At 38.8% G+C, this 18,385-nt stretch overlaps 2 protein-coding genes across 3 annotated transcripts in view; both read right to left on the bottom strand.

Moving 5' to 3' along the window:
- LOC103461780 (trichohyalin) overlaps window positions 1-2,886 on the bottom strand; it is a 17,444-nt gene extending 14,558 nt beyond the window's left edge. The window contains exons 1-4 of the mRNA XM_008404130.2: window positions 2,777-2,886; window positions 1,279-1,420; window positions 1,074-1,202; window positions 56-153 (exon numbers count right to left, since the gene is read on the bottom strand). Of these exons, the coding sequence (XP_008402352.2) occupies window positions 56-153; window positions 1,074-1,202; window positions 1,279-1,419 (368 nt within the window). The 5' untranslated portion in view covers window position 1,420; window positions 2,777-2,886. The remainder of the gene's footprint in view (window positions 1-55; window positions 154-1,073; window positions 1,203-1,278; window positions 1,421-2,776) is intronic.
- Window positions 2,887-4,730: 1,844 nt separating this feature from the next.
- Window positions 4,731-18,385, bottom strand: part of tspeara (thrombospondin-type laminin G domain and EAR repeats a) — a 17,629-nt gene continuing 3,974 nt past the window's right edge. The window contains exons 2-15 of one of the 2 annotated variants that reach the window (XM_008404129.1): window positions 17,054-17,118; window positions 16,823-16,984; window positions 16,504-16,736; window positions 16,142-16,232; window positions 15,918-16,071; window positions 13,445-13,576; window positions 12,981-13,098; window positions 12,781-12,895; window positions 10,632-10,812; window positions 9,094-9,152; window positions 8,831-9,007; window positions 5,754-5,932; window positions 5,161-5,262; window positions 4,731-5,055 (exon numbers count right to left, since the gene is read on the bottom strand). In XM_008404129.1, the coding sequence (XP_008402351.1) occupies window positions 4,902-5,055; window positions 5,161-5,262; window positions 5,754-5,932; window positions 8,831-9,007; window positions 9,094-9,152; window positions 10,632-10,812; window positions 12,781-12,895; window positions 12,981-13,098; window positions 13,445-13,576; window positions 15,918-16,071; window positions 16,142-16,232; window positions 16,504-16,736; window positions 16,823-16,984; window positions 17,054-17,118 (1,922 nt within the window). In that variant the 3' untranslated portion in view covers window positions 4,731-4,901. The remainder of the gene's footprint in view (window positions 5,056-5,160; window positions 5,263-5,753; window positions 5,933-8,830; window positions 9,008-9,093; window positions 9,153-10,631; window positions 10,813-12,780; window positions 12,896-12,980; window positions 13,099-13,444; window positions 13,577-15,917; window positions 16,072-16,141; window positions 16,233-16,503; window positions 16,737-16,822; window positions 16,985-17,053; window positions 17,119-18,385) is intronic. The other variant, XM_017303091.1, reaches the window with a different exon arrangement.

Raw genomic sequence — 18,385 nt, 5'->3', positions numbered from 1 at the left:
AAACACATCTGAGCGGCTGCAGTTCTCCTGCTGTATCCAGGAGGTTCTGTGGTACCGCTGAGGTTCTGGACTGACCTCAGAGACCAGAACCCTGGAGTGATTTTCCTGCATATGCTGATCCAGGCGGTGACACCGCTCCTTGTACTCGATCACCTACAGAAAAACATCTGGAACATTATCTCCATTTTCAWTCAGTGTGGGTGGAGTCAGGGTCCACTGCTCAGTCCCTCCAAGATGTTGTGATGGTTTTTTGTGCTTGCTTTGGCCTAAAATAGCAGATTTCACAGTTTTCAAAAAGTTTCATATTTTTTAAGCTTTATTTTTCCCTCAACATGTTGAAATTGCAACACATAATCTTCCCTTTCCTTCAGTTTTCTAGTCAACTTATTATCCCTCTTTACCTGGGAAGAGCCAGCAGCTGGTCACTGGTCTAATGTCTCCTCCCTGACTCTTCGCTCTTTTTATTGAGACAATAAAATATTATTTCTAAATATGTGTACAGCAACAGCGAGCACAACTTCTGTAAAATTGAAGAGGATTTGGTTTATTCTTAGCATTACCCAACTAGCAAGCACCATAACCTAAGTTAGAACATTAGTATTCTTGTTCACAAGCTAAGTATAATATATTGGCATGGATTAACCACYCTCACTTATTTTACATGGTTTGTTTGAAGGAAAATTCTGTATAAATATAGACATTCAGAACATCTCAAAATGGCTTTGTAGAAACTAAAAATAAAAAAAAAAGGTGAATGTTGCAGGTTGCGTCACACGTTTTCATCTTCCACATTTGGCTTTCAAGAGTGGTTGTGGAACAGGAAGTTAAATTAAAAAGAGGCTAAAAGGATTGGTCAGAATACACATACACCCACAGGTGATTGGTCAGATTTGCTGTAAATTTGCGATGATTGGTGAAAATTGCAAGTCAGTGCAAAATYTGATGACTGAATGATGACTRAATTTGCATTCATAGTTGYGATCGCAACATCATGACTTCCTGAAGGGACTGAATGTTTGACTTGAGATGCAGAATGAACTGTTTCTGCTCCGCAGCGCCCCCTCTGGCCTCACCTTGTTCTGCAGACGGTGGATCAGCAGCGCCTGTCTGGCCTCCCTCTCCCTCCCCTCCTTCAAYTTCTTTTTCCACCTCCTCTGCTCCTCATCAAGCAGGGACATTGAAGGATTCAGAGTCTGGCAAAGCTGGAGAGAGAAACATTTTGAGAACGTTGATCTCCTGCTGATCACCTGAGCTCCACCGGGTGATCAGTCCCCTCACCCTGTCCGWCAGAGCTTTGCTCCTGGACTCCAGCTCCTCCTTCTCAGCTCGGCTCTCCGCCAGATCCTCCTGYAGTCGACACACCTCCACCTCCAGCTCCGCCTTCTGCTGCTGCCAGCCATTTAGCAGCTTTGACTCCATGCTTGGAAAGARAATAGGGTTTATCTTCTGTGTTCAGCTGTAACTTTGTTTCCACTATAACTTCAGTATTACTTTAACAGAGCCACACAACATATTAAWATCTGTCAGTCTCACTACAGAGGACTGAAACAATTAATTGGATTAATCGCAATGAATTGATTATTCAAATAATGGTAAACTAATTTAGTTAACTGTAGAATACAAACTCAGAAATAGACCATTTACTGAACAAACTGCACACTCAGCAGTRATTAAACCACAAATATAAAAAAAAGAACAACCACTTATCACATATATAAGTACAAGCTATAGTTTTAGTTTTACCTGGTTCAAATTCTGTAAAAAAAAAAAAAAAATCTCCTAATAAGCATTTTTTCTATCCAATTATCTGATTAATCCAAAAACTAATCCTCAGATCAGTTCTACACTGTACTGATGCAGAAGGGCTGAGTTTTTCATATGTTGATGTTACAAGTTTCTATCTGCAGATGCATTCTTGCTACAAATGATCAAGCATAAACTAAAGGAATGCTTTGTTGTTGAATTTTAGGCAATACAATTTTTACTTTTTACTTAAGAAAGGAATTGAATTATCTGTTTATTTGCATCTTCTGTTGTATTTATAATATTGTATAATAATGCTTAAATTCAACTCTGCAGAACATGCTAATTTTGTTAATCATCAGAATAATTGATACATCAACCAAAAACTAAAACAATCATTAGTTGCAGCTCTACAGGGGATTAAAACAGTAAAGGAATGTTTAACTTATGAACTCTAAAATCATTTTGTCTTTACATCGACTGCTCCGTTAAAGCATCGAGTCACYTCAGCTTCTAATMCCTCAACCCTTTAGCATACTAATGCAGTAATTTATGCAAAACGAGCCCTGACCAAGTCTTGAGTGTATATACTGTAAAGTTTATGGACAATCTCTTTTAACTGGTTGTGCAATATTCTAATTTTATGAGTGCATTTCAGGTTTTCCATCAACTGTAAGCTAAAAACATAAAAACTCACAGATATGTAACACTTTACATGAATGAATCTCTATAAAATACGAATTTGTTGTTCATTTGCTGTCCTGCTAGTGCTGACTCTCGGCTCAGTTCGGCTCTATTCGGCTGCAGTCGCTTTGRGTTTTTAATCTGTAAACTRCTGACGCTCCAACTGTTATGTCCGAATCAGAACCGGATTAACAATGGTCTTAACTGCTTAACCACCCAAACATCAGTGCCCGAACAGAACCAARCCCCAACAGACAAGCGGGACTGTAGAAGTCAAACCCGAACCAAACAGATCCGTTAGCCGCCTAGCATGCAAACACCGGAACCACCGACTGACCAAAGTTTCTACCTGAACTAAYGCCGTGAAGTTCTGGTACAATCCGTCACCGGGACAATGGCTTGCGGTTAATCTAGTTTTTTCGGTTTAACGGGAAGAAATTTTCACTTTCAAACCGGGAGCCTTACCTTTTTACCCGGACACCGAAGCTAAACAACCGCCSGTAGTTTCCATAGCGACGCCTCCTGACCGGAGGAGTAACGGTAACGACCTAACGGTTTATACCGCTGGAAACATGGAAACTGTGAATATTAGGCAGGAAAATTATCAAATTTRGCTGAAATTTTTTAGAAGTTAAATAGCAACTATCCATTGTGGTTTAAATGTAACTTGTTGAAGAAATAGAGTCATAAATACAATTTAAAGAGGCACAAATCTCGATCAAAAATAAACTTATTACTGCCTCAATCAAAAAGTCGAGTTCATAAATGATTTGTGACAAATTATTCAAACAAAAACTTTAACTTTAAAACCTTTATTTTAATTAAATTGTTTCCAAAATGCATCTTCAATTGACACCAAAAAGTAGCTACAGAAAACAACATTAYATTAACATTGGTTTTAAAAGAATTTGATAAATTATAGAATTTCAAAATAAAATAAAAACAGTTCAATTAAAAWGTTGATTTAGGTTATCAAAATATTATATTCACTTTAAATATAGCACAGAAAATGTATCACAGAAAAAGTTACTTGAAAATAAACTCAGAATTTCTTTCTTTACAGTAGCTCTTTTATAACCTGAGGAGAAAATTGGGTTTACAATATTACAAAATAACAACGAATAGTAGTGAGTTTACTGTCCTGCAGTAAAAACACAAATCAATAAATAAATGCAWTAAAAAAACAGGMCAGATTGAAACRGGGCCAAAGAAAGAGTCTATTATAGAACAGAAATTCATTAAAGCATCATTAATTCTAATATTTAACATCATTTACATAAACAATTTTCATTAAGTCATTAATTTTAGACCTCAGAGAACATTTCAGTGWAGATTTGTATATGATTGAGCAGAGAAACCTATAGAGGGCAGCAGMGGGCAGTAATGCTGATGAATGACCACACCCARAGAAATTTCACTTWGTAAAACAGTAAAACATAACAAGTATCATTTTTACAAAATACTTCAAATGCTTCAAGAATGAGGAGGCAATTTCTGAAATTAATATTGGTGACACTTAGGAGGTTARATATTATCTCTGCTGCTCATAAATTTAACTACTAGAATGTCAAGAAAGTCAAGAAAATGTCAGAAAGCAACAGTCTTCAGTCAGAGGTGTCTTCAGATTAGTTGCAAGATTGACTGCTACCAGAAATCCTTCTTTTCCAAAGCATCACCATYCASAGCGACTCTTTGAAGGTACTTGGATGATGTGTYATGACAACATTTAATTTCCCTTCAGGATAAATAATGTAATTTTAATTACATTGAATATAGACTTGGCCTAGATAAAGTTTCATTCAAATGAAGAAAATGGCTGSAAACAGACCACAACCTGTTCCCGACTAAATGTCAACCCCTCGATGTGGTTGGAGACCACTGATTGGGATGTAAAAGGGAAATGTTTTTCAAACTGTGCATACTTACCATTTCATTCATCCTGATTTATTTATGTACATAATGTTTTCACTTTTTACTATSCGCCCMGTTTCAGTAGGAAATCCACAAAAGTGTTTATATATGGGGCTCCAGAACTTTGATTCAAAAACAGAAGCAGATAAATAATCTTCACGTGAGCCTAAGCAACCTCATATCATGAAAATAGACACAAAAAGTAGCAAATATTTTCAGCTTTTAGCCTCATAATGTGATATTTTTCAGAATGGATTCTTTTTTTTTTTAGATTTATTAGTTTATAATTTGTTTTTACATCAAATAAAACTGTTGTTAACCTACCAATAACTGKCAGATATACTAGAAGCATAAAAAAATGCTCTGTGTGAAGAATAAATCTGCAATCTGGATCAGTTCTGTCTGCAGAGCTTATCATAATTTAGTTAGTTTAAAAAGTGCTTCTTTTATAAATAAAGTATTCTTTCTTCAGAGTTTGAGGTTGAAGCTGGCAGAGAGGAGACTCCTCCTGAAGCTCCGCCCTCAGAGACGTGAGGACATCAGTCTGATCCAGTCAGAACCTCTCAGTACGTTTTCAGTCTGAACACCTTGCTGAGCCTTGAGGTGGCGCTGGAGTAGATGAGGAAGGAGCCCTGCTCAGTGGTGAAGTGTTCCCAGTCTCTGCAGCCGAACGTGGGCAGACTGTGGACCGGGACGAAGCCCTCGTAGCCCTGCCACCTGGAAAATACACACACACACACACACACACACACACACACACATACTGCTGGTCAGATGAAGTCAGATACAACACCTGCACAGGTGTAGATGAAGTTCGCTCACCTGTAGACGACGCTGTTCACGGAGTACGAACTGCCATCGTAAGAGTTCGCCACAACCAGGAACTTCTCGTCTCCGATTGTGAAGAACTCCCAGTCAAGAGCGCTGAATAAAAAAACAATAAAAACACTCAGTCAGATTTTAAAGTATTAATAATCTTCTTTCATTTTAGACGTTTATAGAAGAATACTAGTTCCTCCATTGGCAGATTATTATAACAAAATTTTCTAATGTTATAAGTGAAAAACTCTGCCAGTGGAAATAGTACTTTTTAAAATAATATTAAGGAATCATTTACTTAAAACATGTCCTTATATTTTGCTTAAAAGTTACTTGTAAAATAGTTTTGTCTTATTTTAAGTGTATTAAGACAACTGGACTAGAAACRAGACAGAAATACTTGGTAAGATTTTGTGTTTTTTCAGTGTAATGAGCAGGTAAAAAAACAGCCAAAGAACTAATGGTGAAGAAATAATGAACACTAACAAACAAGAAAGAGAACAGGTAAAAAAAAATGGAAGAGTGATGTGCAAAGCTTGAATTTGTAATAAACAGACAAAGAGCAGGTAATGACAACAGRAAGTAGATTGGCTGACCTGTGAGTCGGGATGTCCTGGAAGCGGAGGAAGGTCTGGGTGAACATGTTCAGCTCGTACACGGTGGAGTTGATGTTGTAGAGACTCTGGGATTTCCTGGAGAACTGCTGACTGTTGGCGACGGCRAGGAAGAACCGGCCGTCGATCTGGAACATCTCCCAATCCGTTGCTCCAACCGTCTGCCAGGGGATGAAGGAAACATTTTAAAGGGAAGTTTTCTGACTTCAGAAGAAATTTTACTGATTATTATTAGGGCTGGGTGATTGATCGAGAAAATTGATTGACTGAATTTTTGGTTTTTTAAGATTAATTTTTTGGAATATCTGGATTTTTCATTTTTTGCCAATGGATGAGTCATGTCATCATTTTTGATAAGCATGTTTTTTTTCTGATTCCATTTATTTGGACTTTGAGTCAGGGTCAGGCTACAAAATTTATGAATTTTATGAGAACTCCAACAAAAAAATTACAAAAAATTAAATTGAGGAATGAATCTGGTGAAGTTATACTTTGTTAATGGTTTTACACATAATAATTAATACCTAATAGAAATACTTCATCTTTTAAAAAAAATTCAATGCCGATGTGTTATCAGTAGCTGGAGTTCAAATTGATTACACAAGAACTGTGACTGTTTAGAAAAAAGAACGACTGCAACTGAAGTCGTCACAACAGATTATTATTTTAAATTTAAAACAACTCTTTTCTCGTAATTTTAAGTCGTTTTTTTCTGGTAAAATTGCGTCTTTATTTGCTAATATTACGACTACATTCTCATAATTAAATAAAAATTCCAATAGCCTGGTCATAATACTCTGTTGTACAACTCACAGAAGGAATAACAAAACATTTTTTATTTTAATCATTGAAAATATTTTTTGTTCATTTATAATTTTTAGCAGACCCCTCTTTAAATTAAGGAATTGGCTTTACTGATGAACAGGTTTATAGGGAGTTTCGTTTCACCGTAAGAGCTGTGTGTACAAACAAATGACAGTGTAAGCTACAAATAATGCTCTTACAACCGTAACGTTTCAACTAAAAATAACGTTCACTATTAAAATATCAACTTTGACTCAAAAAACTAAACCAGTATTTTTATACTAAATAAATTTACAATTCCGATAAATAGATAAAAGAAATATTCTTGTATACAAATAAACATACCTCGTGCTTCTATAAAAAAAGGGACCGCTAATAATAAGATACATTTTGCTAACGCTGTTGTCAAGCCGCCGTTCTACCACATAAACAAAGGAAACCGTCTTATCAAAATAAAAGCATCTTGTTAAAACCGGAAGTTTTAACAAGTCTTTAACAAGACTTCCGGTTGTTGAAACCGGAAGTCAATCAACTATTATAGAAAATAAAATTACGTAAAGTGCAAAAAGGGGAAAACATCAACTAAAATGAATAACCCCAAATAATTTGGGGTTCGTTACAGACTGGAACTGAAGTCGTCACAACAGATTCTTATTTTTAATTTAAAACTRCTCTTTTCTCATAATTTTTTAGTTGTTCTTTTCTGGTAAAGTTGCGTCTTTATTTGCTAATATTACGACTACATCCTCATAATTAAATAAAAATTCCCACAGCCTGGCCAACTCTGTTGTACAACTCACAGAAAGAATGATTTAAATAATAAATTTTCTTTTGTTATTTTAATCATTGAAAATATTTTAGTTCATTTATAATTTTTTAGAATGAAAGAGAGAAAATAAAATTAATAAAAATCAGAAAATTGGGACTTGTATGGGGAAAAAAGTCAGATGTTATGTCTAATCAGTATTTCCTTCCTGAAATCAAATGATAAGGAACCTGCATCAGCTTGTTAGCCTAAGTAAACAGGAGAGGGAAGCTGATTGTAGGTGTTTGTAAGGAAAAGGTGACTGTTAACACAACTACAGCTCATCATATCATTATGGGAAAATAACACATTTATTTAATCTGAGACAAATGGTCCAAAAAAAGTCCCTGGGAACACAAGAAACTGGAATTTTGTTATAAATTATGTGGATAAGACCCATCCAGATTTATTAAAATCACTTATGAGAAGCTTTATTAGCTTTAAACATTTGACTTTTTGCACATATGTCACTCATTTTTGTTTACAAAAATGATGTAGATTAGCTTGGATATTTTATTTAGAAAAATATTTTTTTTTATTTTTTATTTTAGAAATGCTGTGATCCTTGGATTTCTTGTGTAAATCAATAAAATGTAAACTAATATGTAGATGTCTGTTCAGAAAAATGAGTAGCAGAGTGAGATGTTGATGTGTTTTTGGTGATAATGTGTCACCTGTGTGCTACTGGAAGAGGTTAAATTACACAGCAGGAGGATTTAATGTGTTTTTGCGGTTTTAAAAATGCAGTAAAAGTCTCTCTTCAGTCTTGAGCTGGAAAATCCCCTCTTCCTCTATCATTAATTACTCACTGCTGGTTTCCTGAACTTTCCTTTTCATCATCACCAGCAGGCAGAGATTAAAATGTATTTCTAAAAATCTGCTGCTGATTTTTATGTTTCTATTTTATGTTCTGACTTCTGTCATCGCATTAAAACGTTTTACTGCAGTTTGAGGAGGTTTATTATAGACGGAGTGAAGGAAAAACAGGCAGCTGCTGCTGGAGTGGAGACCCGTCAGGCCAGCAGGTGGTTCTTCAAGGTGCTCCAGTACAAAAAGGGTTCTTAATGGCACCTGATTTTTTATTTTKATCTGTTTACTGAAGTTCAAATCTGGACTTCAATCTATCCGTTGTAACTGAATTCATGTATAAACTGGATCAGAATCAGATTTCTGGAGGGTTGCAGAACAGACTGTGCCTGATAGTCTAAACTCAGGGATTAGGCTAAACTCTCACTTGCTCCAATCAAATGCAGCCTGTATGTGATGTCACTCAGTATTGTGGTGTTTTTGTGTCATCACATCATCTCTGTCACCAGAATCTTWTTAAATTGAACAGTATATGTCTGAATTTCACCACTAGAGGGTGCTAAAGTTAAAAAGTTGTGGTGGATTTCATCTCACATCAGATGCTGACTGCAGCCCTGATCCAAAGCCGCATCTCAACACTGACCGTGATGTTCTGGAAGCTCTGGAAACGCCCGTCCAACCAGACRTAGATGGTGGAGCTGATGGTGGTGTTCTGACCGTTGAAGGTGTTTGCTACCACCAGGAAATGATACGGGCCGATGGTGAAGAACTCCCAGTCATAGGCTCCGGACGTGGACAGAGTTTGGTTCACCTCAAACAGCTGGAAGACAGCAGGACAAAGATCCCAAACATRAAYACAGAGTATTGGACATCTTCTCATGTTGACATCAGGCCAGTGAATCTCACCTTTGTGTCAGGGTTCCACCTGTAGATCACACTGTGGATGTTATGGTTGGAGTCTTTGGCTGAGGACAGACAGGCACAGATCCTCATATTAACAGCTGAAGACAAACATTTCGCCTTCTGGTGGTTAATAATGGTAAAAGTCTGTCCTTAAAACTTGAAACCAATTTTTTTCTGTTATGATCTACTGCTGTACAAGTTGATATAGASAGTTGTTAAAAATAAWTATTAACTTTCCATCTCATAGTATAGAAAGCAGAGATGTTCTCAAATCATTGTTTCCAAGTACAAATCAGGTTCCAAGTCTTTAAGGGGAAAATGTAAGTGAAGTCTCACTACTTTAAAAGGGAAATCCAMGTCAAGTCTCAAATCTTAAGGAAAARGTTTGTCAAGTCTGATGTCTTATCTTTGYGATCCGAGTGCAACTCGAGGTGCCATCTCTGATAGGGTGTGCTCCAAGGCTGAGTGCTCAGTCCCCTTATCTTTGTAGGGCCATGGTCTGGTCTGGTTATCTGTTCACATGGTTTCATCAYATCTCACATATGCAGATGATATTCAGCTGTATTGATGATTAAAATCTGTATTTTATCTTGCCTCTTTAACATCCACACACGAGGGKATCAGATTATAAAAAACTAMGATTTTTCTATTGATTGTCACAGTTTATCAGTCCATCATCAAAAATCAACATAAAACCTTCACTGCCAAGGGGATCACATAGCAGGAGTTCTGTCTTCCCTGTACTTCTCATGAACCTTCTAGCTAGTTTGTGGTTCCGTCTTAAAATTATCTTACAATAATGGCTGGTACCCTAACTGGTTGTACTGGGATTCTTTTTGGAGTCCTAATTGAACTGCAGCTTTCTCAAACTGTGTGCGGATGAGTCTCAGACGGCATCCTACAGTTTATGTTCTGATCCCAGTTCACCTGCATTCTTTCCTCTCAGATCACAAACAATCTCTTTGGGCCAGTGAGTTTGTTTTTATCTCTACAGGAAACATTTGAGCGTGCAGATGGAGGTGTGTTTGAAGTGGCTGCAGGTCCACAGGCCAGGAGATAGCAGCGCTCTCTGAACTCTAAAGTGTTTTATCAGCTGAAAAACCACGACTTTCCTCACATCAAATAGTCGTGTTTTGAAGCTCTTAACGAACGAACGAGCCGCAGAAGGATCAGCATCTCTGATCCTGTTACAGTTCACCAGCAGAGACACAGGAACCTGACCACACTGCAGCTTGTTATTTAACACGTCTGATTACAGATGGCTCAGGGATAAAACATGTTTCAGAAAACACTCTGATGAAGAAATAAAATGTGCTTCATGTCAGTACAATCATAACAGTAATARAGATGCAGAAATTCTTCTATTAACAGACTGATTCCTTTATAACAGAGTGGCAAATGTCCCTGAAATGAGAGTCTTCTTGTGTTAGAAGTAGATAGTTACCTCCAAAGATAAGACTAAAACCATTATTGCATCAAAACTTGATCAAACTGCCTCACATGAGGGAAACTTTGTTTTTGGATGTTTTGCTCCAGCTCACCTCGCATGTGATTGGCCACCACCAGGAAGCTGTTGTTGTGKATGTGAAAGGCCTCCCAGTCCCGAGCAGAGTGGGTCTCCAGAGTCTGAAAGCGAAGGAAACGTTTCTGCCGACGATTCCACCGGTAGATGGTCGACARCTCAGGTTCTGCCTTCTGCATGTCCGCCACCACCAGGAAAACCTGAAGGGTGGAGGAAGCAAACCATGATCTGTTGCACAACTGTTATTTGTCTGCATTAAAGATTAATTAATACAATGTCTGATGATCCAGAATCTTCTCTAACCAGTTCTTTCCAACGCTTTGGTGAGTTACATCGTTCACTTTTGGGGAATTCRTCTCTGTCAAATAAACCAGTAAGGATGATGGTTTCAACTCCAAGTTTGGTCTTTTGTCGTGAAGCACAAACCAGTTTAAGCTTGGGCTCTGAATATATTTGGAGAACTACCACTTCTTCCTTAATTTTTAATTTTGACCCACCAACTGACCAACCGTCAACCATTATCCCAAAGTTTCTCCACACAGGTGAAAATTGGCTCTAATGGCCAACTAGAGAAAARAAAACCACCCTGCTGASCCYAAGTCTGAGATTTAACCAACAATTMAATTCAATAATATCTTTTCATCAAAAAGATAATCTAAATGTTGTTGTAATTCATATCATCCAGCGTCTTCAAAGAGTTGCTGTGGATGGTTGTGATGTAGGCAGGAGGGAAACCCAGCAGCTGTCAGTCTGCAATACATCAAAAGACTCTGACTGAAGACTTTATATGAAAGTTTATTTACTGTCATGACATGCTTAGAACTCAACATCCGGCCAGTAAAGACTCTACACTAACACAACCTGGATGATGGCATACACTGCTAGTCTACCTCATTTGCTTTTGCCAGTCCACTTCAAATCTCCGTCTGGCCATATGGTTAGAAAGCCACACAGAGAGATGTTGGAGTAGGGGATACGATCATTATTTGCTATGATCAAAAGAAGAACTTCCTCCTTCTCTCTGCTCTTCCTTTGTATTAACTCCTCCGGGATTTGGGGTTGTAGTTCATGTATTAATTGGGCTTTTTGGATGCTAACCAGCTGTTCTTGGTTATAAAACAATACCTTGTATGACCACAACCAGAAGCACTTAAACAACTGTTCAAAAGTAGAAATTTAAGGGTAAAAAGCCATCAAGAGCTGCAGCATTAAAAGCCAGAGATGTTCTCTACCAGAAATGGGAGTATCACCCAGATTTATTGTGTGACATTGTATCAACCACAACAATGCAAGAAATGTTCAGAGACCTCAGCTTCAAAGGTCAACTCCAATCTGATGCTTTCTGTGGTTAAAGCAAAAAGTTATGCTTTAGAGGACTTTGTAGAGGACATGGAGAAGGACTTTCAGTGGGCCTCTATAAAGTCCCAGGCTGTGCTTGTTTGTGTACATTTGACAATGGATGAKGAAAAATGAATGTAGCCGTTTTATAGTTTGGTTACCAAGTTCACAGCTAAGAAAACAGTCTAGGAACTCGACTTAATCTTGGGAAAAAATTAAACCTTTGGTGGGAAGTAATTAAAACCCCCAGGTGAACAAGATTCACCCTGAGACATGAAAAATGTAGGTAAAAACCCTGCGAAGGAGTAAACTGAAAAAAACCCCCATCAGAGCCACTCAGGGATAATAAAACACAAAAAAATCAGATTCACGCAAAGAGACGTGGATCCATCCAATGGATTTGAATTGACTAAAGAACTGGATGGAACCAGAACTCCAGGACAAACATGGATCTGTGGTTCTTTGAATTAAAGATCCTTCCTCTCTCCGATCTTTACTTTCAGTCCAGGTCTGCTGGTGCACAGCTGCTGTGAATACCTGCAGAGCTTTGTGTTAACACCTGTGCTCCTCTAAGAGCAAACACGCCAACACAATGAGAACACAGGAGGCCTGAACACACCTTCACAGGCCACATGATCACAGGTCACCCTAAAGAAGCATCAAACTCTTTCTGGGTCCAGGTGAGGCAGCAGAACCCTTTTAATCTTGACTTCTGGAGACTATTTTCCACATTAGCTTTATTTTCATGACCTTAGATCAGGTTTCTACCACAGCTTTCTTCTCGAACCTGGCGTTACCACGGACAATTGCTGTGTTTAAGTGACTCCCACCTTGTCATCGATGGTGAAATATTTCCAGGCTTGAGCTTCCTGTGTGCTGACGTTCTGGTACAGCTGGAACGACCCATTAATCCATTTGTAAATACCAGAACCGGGTCGGGAATCCCTGTAAGAACAGACAAGGCTGTTACCATGAAGATTAAAGATCATTGAGAGCTGATGTGGAGGGATTCTGGTTCTGGTTCTGGTACCTGTTGGCTGCTGCCATGAACAGGCCTTCAGACGGGATGGAGAAGAGCTCCACATCTAAGGTTTCTGAGCGGGTGTAGAGGTCCTKGTAGTCCTCCACATAGTCCAGACGCTCTTTATCTGCAAAGAAGACMGATTTACTTGTTTTAGATGTTATTATTAAATTAGAGAACCTCAAAAACTAATCATTAAGCAAAAATAATTGATGACGTGTAAAATATCTAGGGTCGGAACTTAATTGTGCTAATTTTTATCAAAAAAAAAAAGATAAATAGGTTTTGGTTGGAACCTTTGCATTCACACGTTTCTGGTACCCCAGTAAATCTGATGCACAGCTGACATACTCCAACAGCAGCAATRGATGAGAAACTGTAATTATTTTCATAATTCCAATTTGTGTAATTTTAAGGTAAATGGAAACAAAAGTAGYTTGGGGTTCTGTGACGTCTCATCCAGTCAGACTCACCCTGCATGAGCGTCCTCCACATCATCCCGTCACAGATGAACAGACCTTTCWTCCGAATGTTGAACCACAGCTGACCTTTCTCTGGGCCAGAACATGGAGGACGATCGCCTGCAGTCACTCTGGCCTCTGCCTCTGAAAGAGAAACAAAACAAGAGGTCAAATCTGGTGCAGAACTAAACCCAGGGAACATAAATCTTTAATAACGTTCCAGTGAAGCTATGACGCTGTGCAGTTTTYCCATATTTCGAGGTATCCATATTTTCTCTGGACATCTAAAAACTGTTCTTTCGTTGAGGATTTGAAGCACTTCAGAAGTTATTGTGTCCCATTCTTCTTCTTCTTCACATCTTAATGTGTCCAACAATTCAAAGAAGTTATTGTCTCATCTTTCATTTTTTATATTCTCCAGCATCCAGTGTTGGGGACAGATTAGGACAATAGCCGGGTCAAATCTTTGTAAAGTGCTTGAAAGGTAGTTTTTCTTATACTGGTAACCAGCCCATTTCTRTTTCAGACTCTATGATGGATCATTGGAAGTTCATCSCTCTAAGTTCAGAGAAATGGACACTGGACAAGGTTTACATTAGGCTTATTTTCAGTAAGTTTTCTACAGTGTCCTCTCAAAATGTCCTTTATGTTCCTTGAATGTTGTTGATATTCTGCTCTGCATAATAAGAAAAATGCAAACCATTTTGAGTTTYCGTTTGAGTAACTTGATTTATTAGCTTGAAGTCCTCTGACCATCTCTGCGACACAAGGAATTGAGAGTCACAGCAACATTTTTAGACWGTATTATTTGCCGTAATTTTTCCCAATCCCAATGTTTTCCAAAACATTTCCAAGCCTGAAATGCAGGACTGTATTGTCGTGCTGCCTCTAATAAAAATAAATCCTCATTGCACTGCGTTCCCACTCTCTGTGGGTTGAGGTTTTCTATGATTGGGTGTGTTTTCAGTTGTAAAGCTGAGGGTGGATTAAACTCTTTCACRGATCATAAAAACGTGATCTCTGGTGGCGTTCCCTTTAGAAATCTGAGGTCAAGTTCAGGCGACGGCAGCTTGCACGGCTCGCTCAGCTGCAGGCAGGTACATAAATTAAGACGCACCTCGGGCGGCTTTATATAAACCATGAGTCATGATGAGTCTGACAGGATCGGTGCTGAACTTCAATCAGCTGAACTTTATTAACTTTGTCATCAGGAGCCTGGAAGAAAAACCCGTGAAGATGTCTGAAATATGTCTGTGATCGTTATTGACTAATCAATCAAGGAGATTCACAACAGAGCTGAGATCAGACAGATTAAAAAAAAAAAAGAAAAGAAAGGAAAAGGTGAGACTGCTTCTCAGCAGACGTCCTGACCGCGGCACCTGTACTTGTCCTCACCCGCCTGTCGCCACGGAAACACACATCAAACAGAGGGACAAACCTTCAACTCGTACTCAGCTTTACTAAACCAAAATATCTGCCCTGAAACAACCCTAGAACTAGAACTACATCCAGGAATCCTTAGCAGACACCCAGCTTCAGCAGAACTACAAATCCCAGCAGGGTTGGCGTTTCCCACAGAAGCAGAAGAGATACAGAAGCTAACAGAGCCTAAAACTGATCAACAAAACCATTCTTCAGGYTGTCAGTCAGTCTGGAGCTCAGGTTACTGAATCACTGCTGCCATCACAGCTCCAGGTTTACACTGAAAACACGCCACAGTGAAAGTATGGAAACCCTGGGGAGAAATATTTAGCTTTTCAGTCTGAACAGGTGAGACAGGTGAGTTCGGTTCCTCCTGAATCTACACTAAACATCTGGAGGCATCAGTGTTTCCAACACTGAATCAAAATAAACATTTGATGGAAGAGTTTTTAAAGGTGCTGTCACAGTTTTCTGGTTTGCTGTTTATGTGAGTGTATTGCCACTTGTGTGTTTAGTGGATGCAAATGTAAACAAATTAAGTACTTTTTGTGGAACATCAAGTCCTGTGATTATTTGAATTAGATGATTATGTGTGCTCTAGGGGTTTGAAAAGTYATCCAATATAGTGAAAAAGTTGTTAATTTAGCAAGAGTACATCTTTCGTCCTGACCACAGCCTCACTTAACCACCGCYGCCCATCTACACATTTGGCCACGCCCCCAATTRTATCTTGGCTCCGCCCACTTTTATGGAGTTTTTCRAAATGTATGCTTTTACCAGGGGGTTAGCTACACTTAAAATCAGTGCTCTGAAATTAATTGGCAGTTATTAGCATAATTAATCAGAAACAAGCTGTCAGTTTCAGGCATTCAGCATGCTGAGATGAAAGAATCTTCGTCAGCGCAGACAGAGCATTAGATGAAGTAATGTTGGATCATGGCCATCATATTTGATGCTATAATTTAGGGTCAAAACTTTAAATTGTAACAAGGTTTCTTCTGTTGTGAGATGAACTGTTCTGATTTGACGAAAATCTGTATGAGCTGCTGGTTTTTCTTCTTACCGTATGGATAGGCTGAGCCCTGCTGGTCCGGTTGGAACGGGGAGGACTTGAGGACCTGCGGGACAGAGAGCTCCGCCAGACTGGGTTCAGAGTTGGGACAAAGTCTGGGTGTCGCGTCTGAGCCTGGAAGAAGAACCAGCTGACGAAGTAGACCCTAAACACAAAAGAACCGGTGTGATTCTGCATTAAAAACAATCTGGTTAAGATTCTGATCAAACACTCACAGAGAAGCGGCCCCTAAAGTGGCCCCTGCTGCCRATGATGAACCTGGACCCTCTGGTGCTCAGAGTACTTGGGAAGGTCCGGACCTGTTTACTGAGAGACAGGAAACCAGTTAAGAAGGCTGACAGAGCTCTGGTCCATGATACTAATGGCAAGTTCTCTAAAATGGGTTGAAATCTTTAAAGAAATTGTTGTGTTCAACAAGTCTATGGGTTGAACAATGAACCAACCAAACCAGTTTAAGCAGGTTTGAACTGGTCTAAGAGTTGGATAAAAAACTGACCTAAACCCTGATAAAMAGGTTTGAACTTGTTTTCACCGGTTCTAACCACCCTGAAYTAGTTAAAACCAGCTAGAATCTCACATTTCCACAGGTAGTCCACAGTCAACGGTCAATGTGGCGTAAGGACCGGTCACAGCCAGAACCACGGTGTGCCATCTGTTGTCGTCCAGTCGGACATTTTTAAAACTGATCCTTCTCCGTCCCCCACCACCAGGGGGAGAGGTCAGAAGGTGAAGACAGTTCTCAGAGACACGTAGCCCCAGCAGCAGTGACTCGGATCCCTCCTTCACCACAGAGAAGATGTACTGATTCGTCTAAAACCGGAGAGAAAGAGAGCAGGTTAGACGGTTGTGAGCTGGACTGGAGAGGACCGGACCAGTGCAGATTCTGTTATGTTTACCTTCTTCCTCAGTCTTTGTATCTTCATGGTGGCAACCAACGAGAACTCAGAAGGAAAATGGTCACAGTTGGTGAATATCTGTGAGGCGGTAAAACTCAGAGCTGTCGGTGTGGTGCCGGTTAGCTTGATACCTCTGGACCCTCTGGACTGAACCATCTGCACCTGTTGGCACAGAACATTGGTCATATAAATGTGTTAAAGCTCCTTCATCTGTTTCTTCTRGTGTCCTACCTGAGTGGGCGTGGCTTGTCCGGGGCGTGGCAGGGCTTTGGACAGGAGGTCAATAGGATGCAGGTCTGAGGGGAAAACATGACTATAGTCGGTTCTGGAGTTGAGATTCACTCAGAAAAACTGAAAATATTTCAGAGGATTTCTGCTGACTAAAGCAAAACATTCCCTCTAGGATGCTGTTTGTAAAGTGACTGTAAAGTCATATTTTCACGGGGTTATTCATTCAAACTAAATATTTAATTAGAACACTAAATATATGTCTTGATAACCAAATATTCAGTTTGAAGCTAAATATTTACCTTGCCTTTGGTTAGCAAATTAAATATTTAACTTCAAGCTAAATAGGTAGCTTGCTAAATGTTTATAAAGTTAAATATGCAGTTAAAATCTTTGCTAAAGTGTGCAGCTAAATATTTAACTTGCTAGCTAAATACATTGTTTGAAGCTAAATATTTAGCTTGCTAAATACATAATTAGATTAAAATTAATATTTAGTTTTAGTTTGAAGCTAAATACTTAGAAGGCTAACTAAATATTAACATTCAAGTTAAATATTTTTCTGTTCGTAATCAGCGCACTAAAATATGTAGCTTCCAACTAAATATTTAGCTTGCCAACTACCTCACTTCTAATTACATTTATTACAGGCTAAATAACTCAAATTATTGCTGTTAATCTTTGCTTTGATTGTGTAACTTCTCAAATGRTGAATCATAATTTCCGTGGCCAGATGAATTCAAGTTGGAGCAATGAACTAATAGACTTTAGAAATGTAAGATGTTTTTTCTAGAAACGATCCTTCAAGGCTTTATACACTATTGGTAAACCTTTAGCTGTTATACTTTCAGATTAGTTTGTCATTCCTGCATAATCTCTGGTCAACAGGTATTTCACATCCYGGTGAAACTGGAATATCTATTCCTGCTTTTCGGACTCCAACACATTTCAAAGASAGACGTTTCTGTGAAGTTTTCCCACTTGGTACTGAACCTCTTCACTCCAACCTATCAAACCCCGGGAGGCAGCAGCTTCCTGGTTTTCAGGTTGTTGTTGATTAGAATCATTGGTGTTTTGGAAACTGTTAGAGCCAAAAATAAATCCTGATTAGATGTGGACAGATTATCTGCTGCTGGTCAGTTCAGATCCGTGAAAGCTGATTTTCATAGAGGTGAAGTGAAACCAGCAGCTGGAGGAAACTAGAACCAGATCCAGATCYGTTTCCTCCAACAGAGGCTGATAAACAATAAACGAGTCGGCCTTCTCTCAGATCGATCCGTATCATTGACTGTAAATCGTCAGATTTATTTTTTTATCTGCTCAGAGTCAGATGGG

Source organism: Poecilia reticulata, linkage group LG2 (genome assembly GCF_000633615.1).
Source record: "Poecilia reticulata strain Guanapo linkage group LG2, Guppy_female_1.0+MT, whole genome shotgun sequence".
Taxonomy (NCBI): Eukaryota; Metazoa; Chordata; class Actinopteri; order Cyprinodontiformes; family Poeciliidae; genus Poecilia; species Poecilia reticulata.
This window is presented reverse-complemented; position numbering and strand designations above follow the sequence as displayed.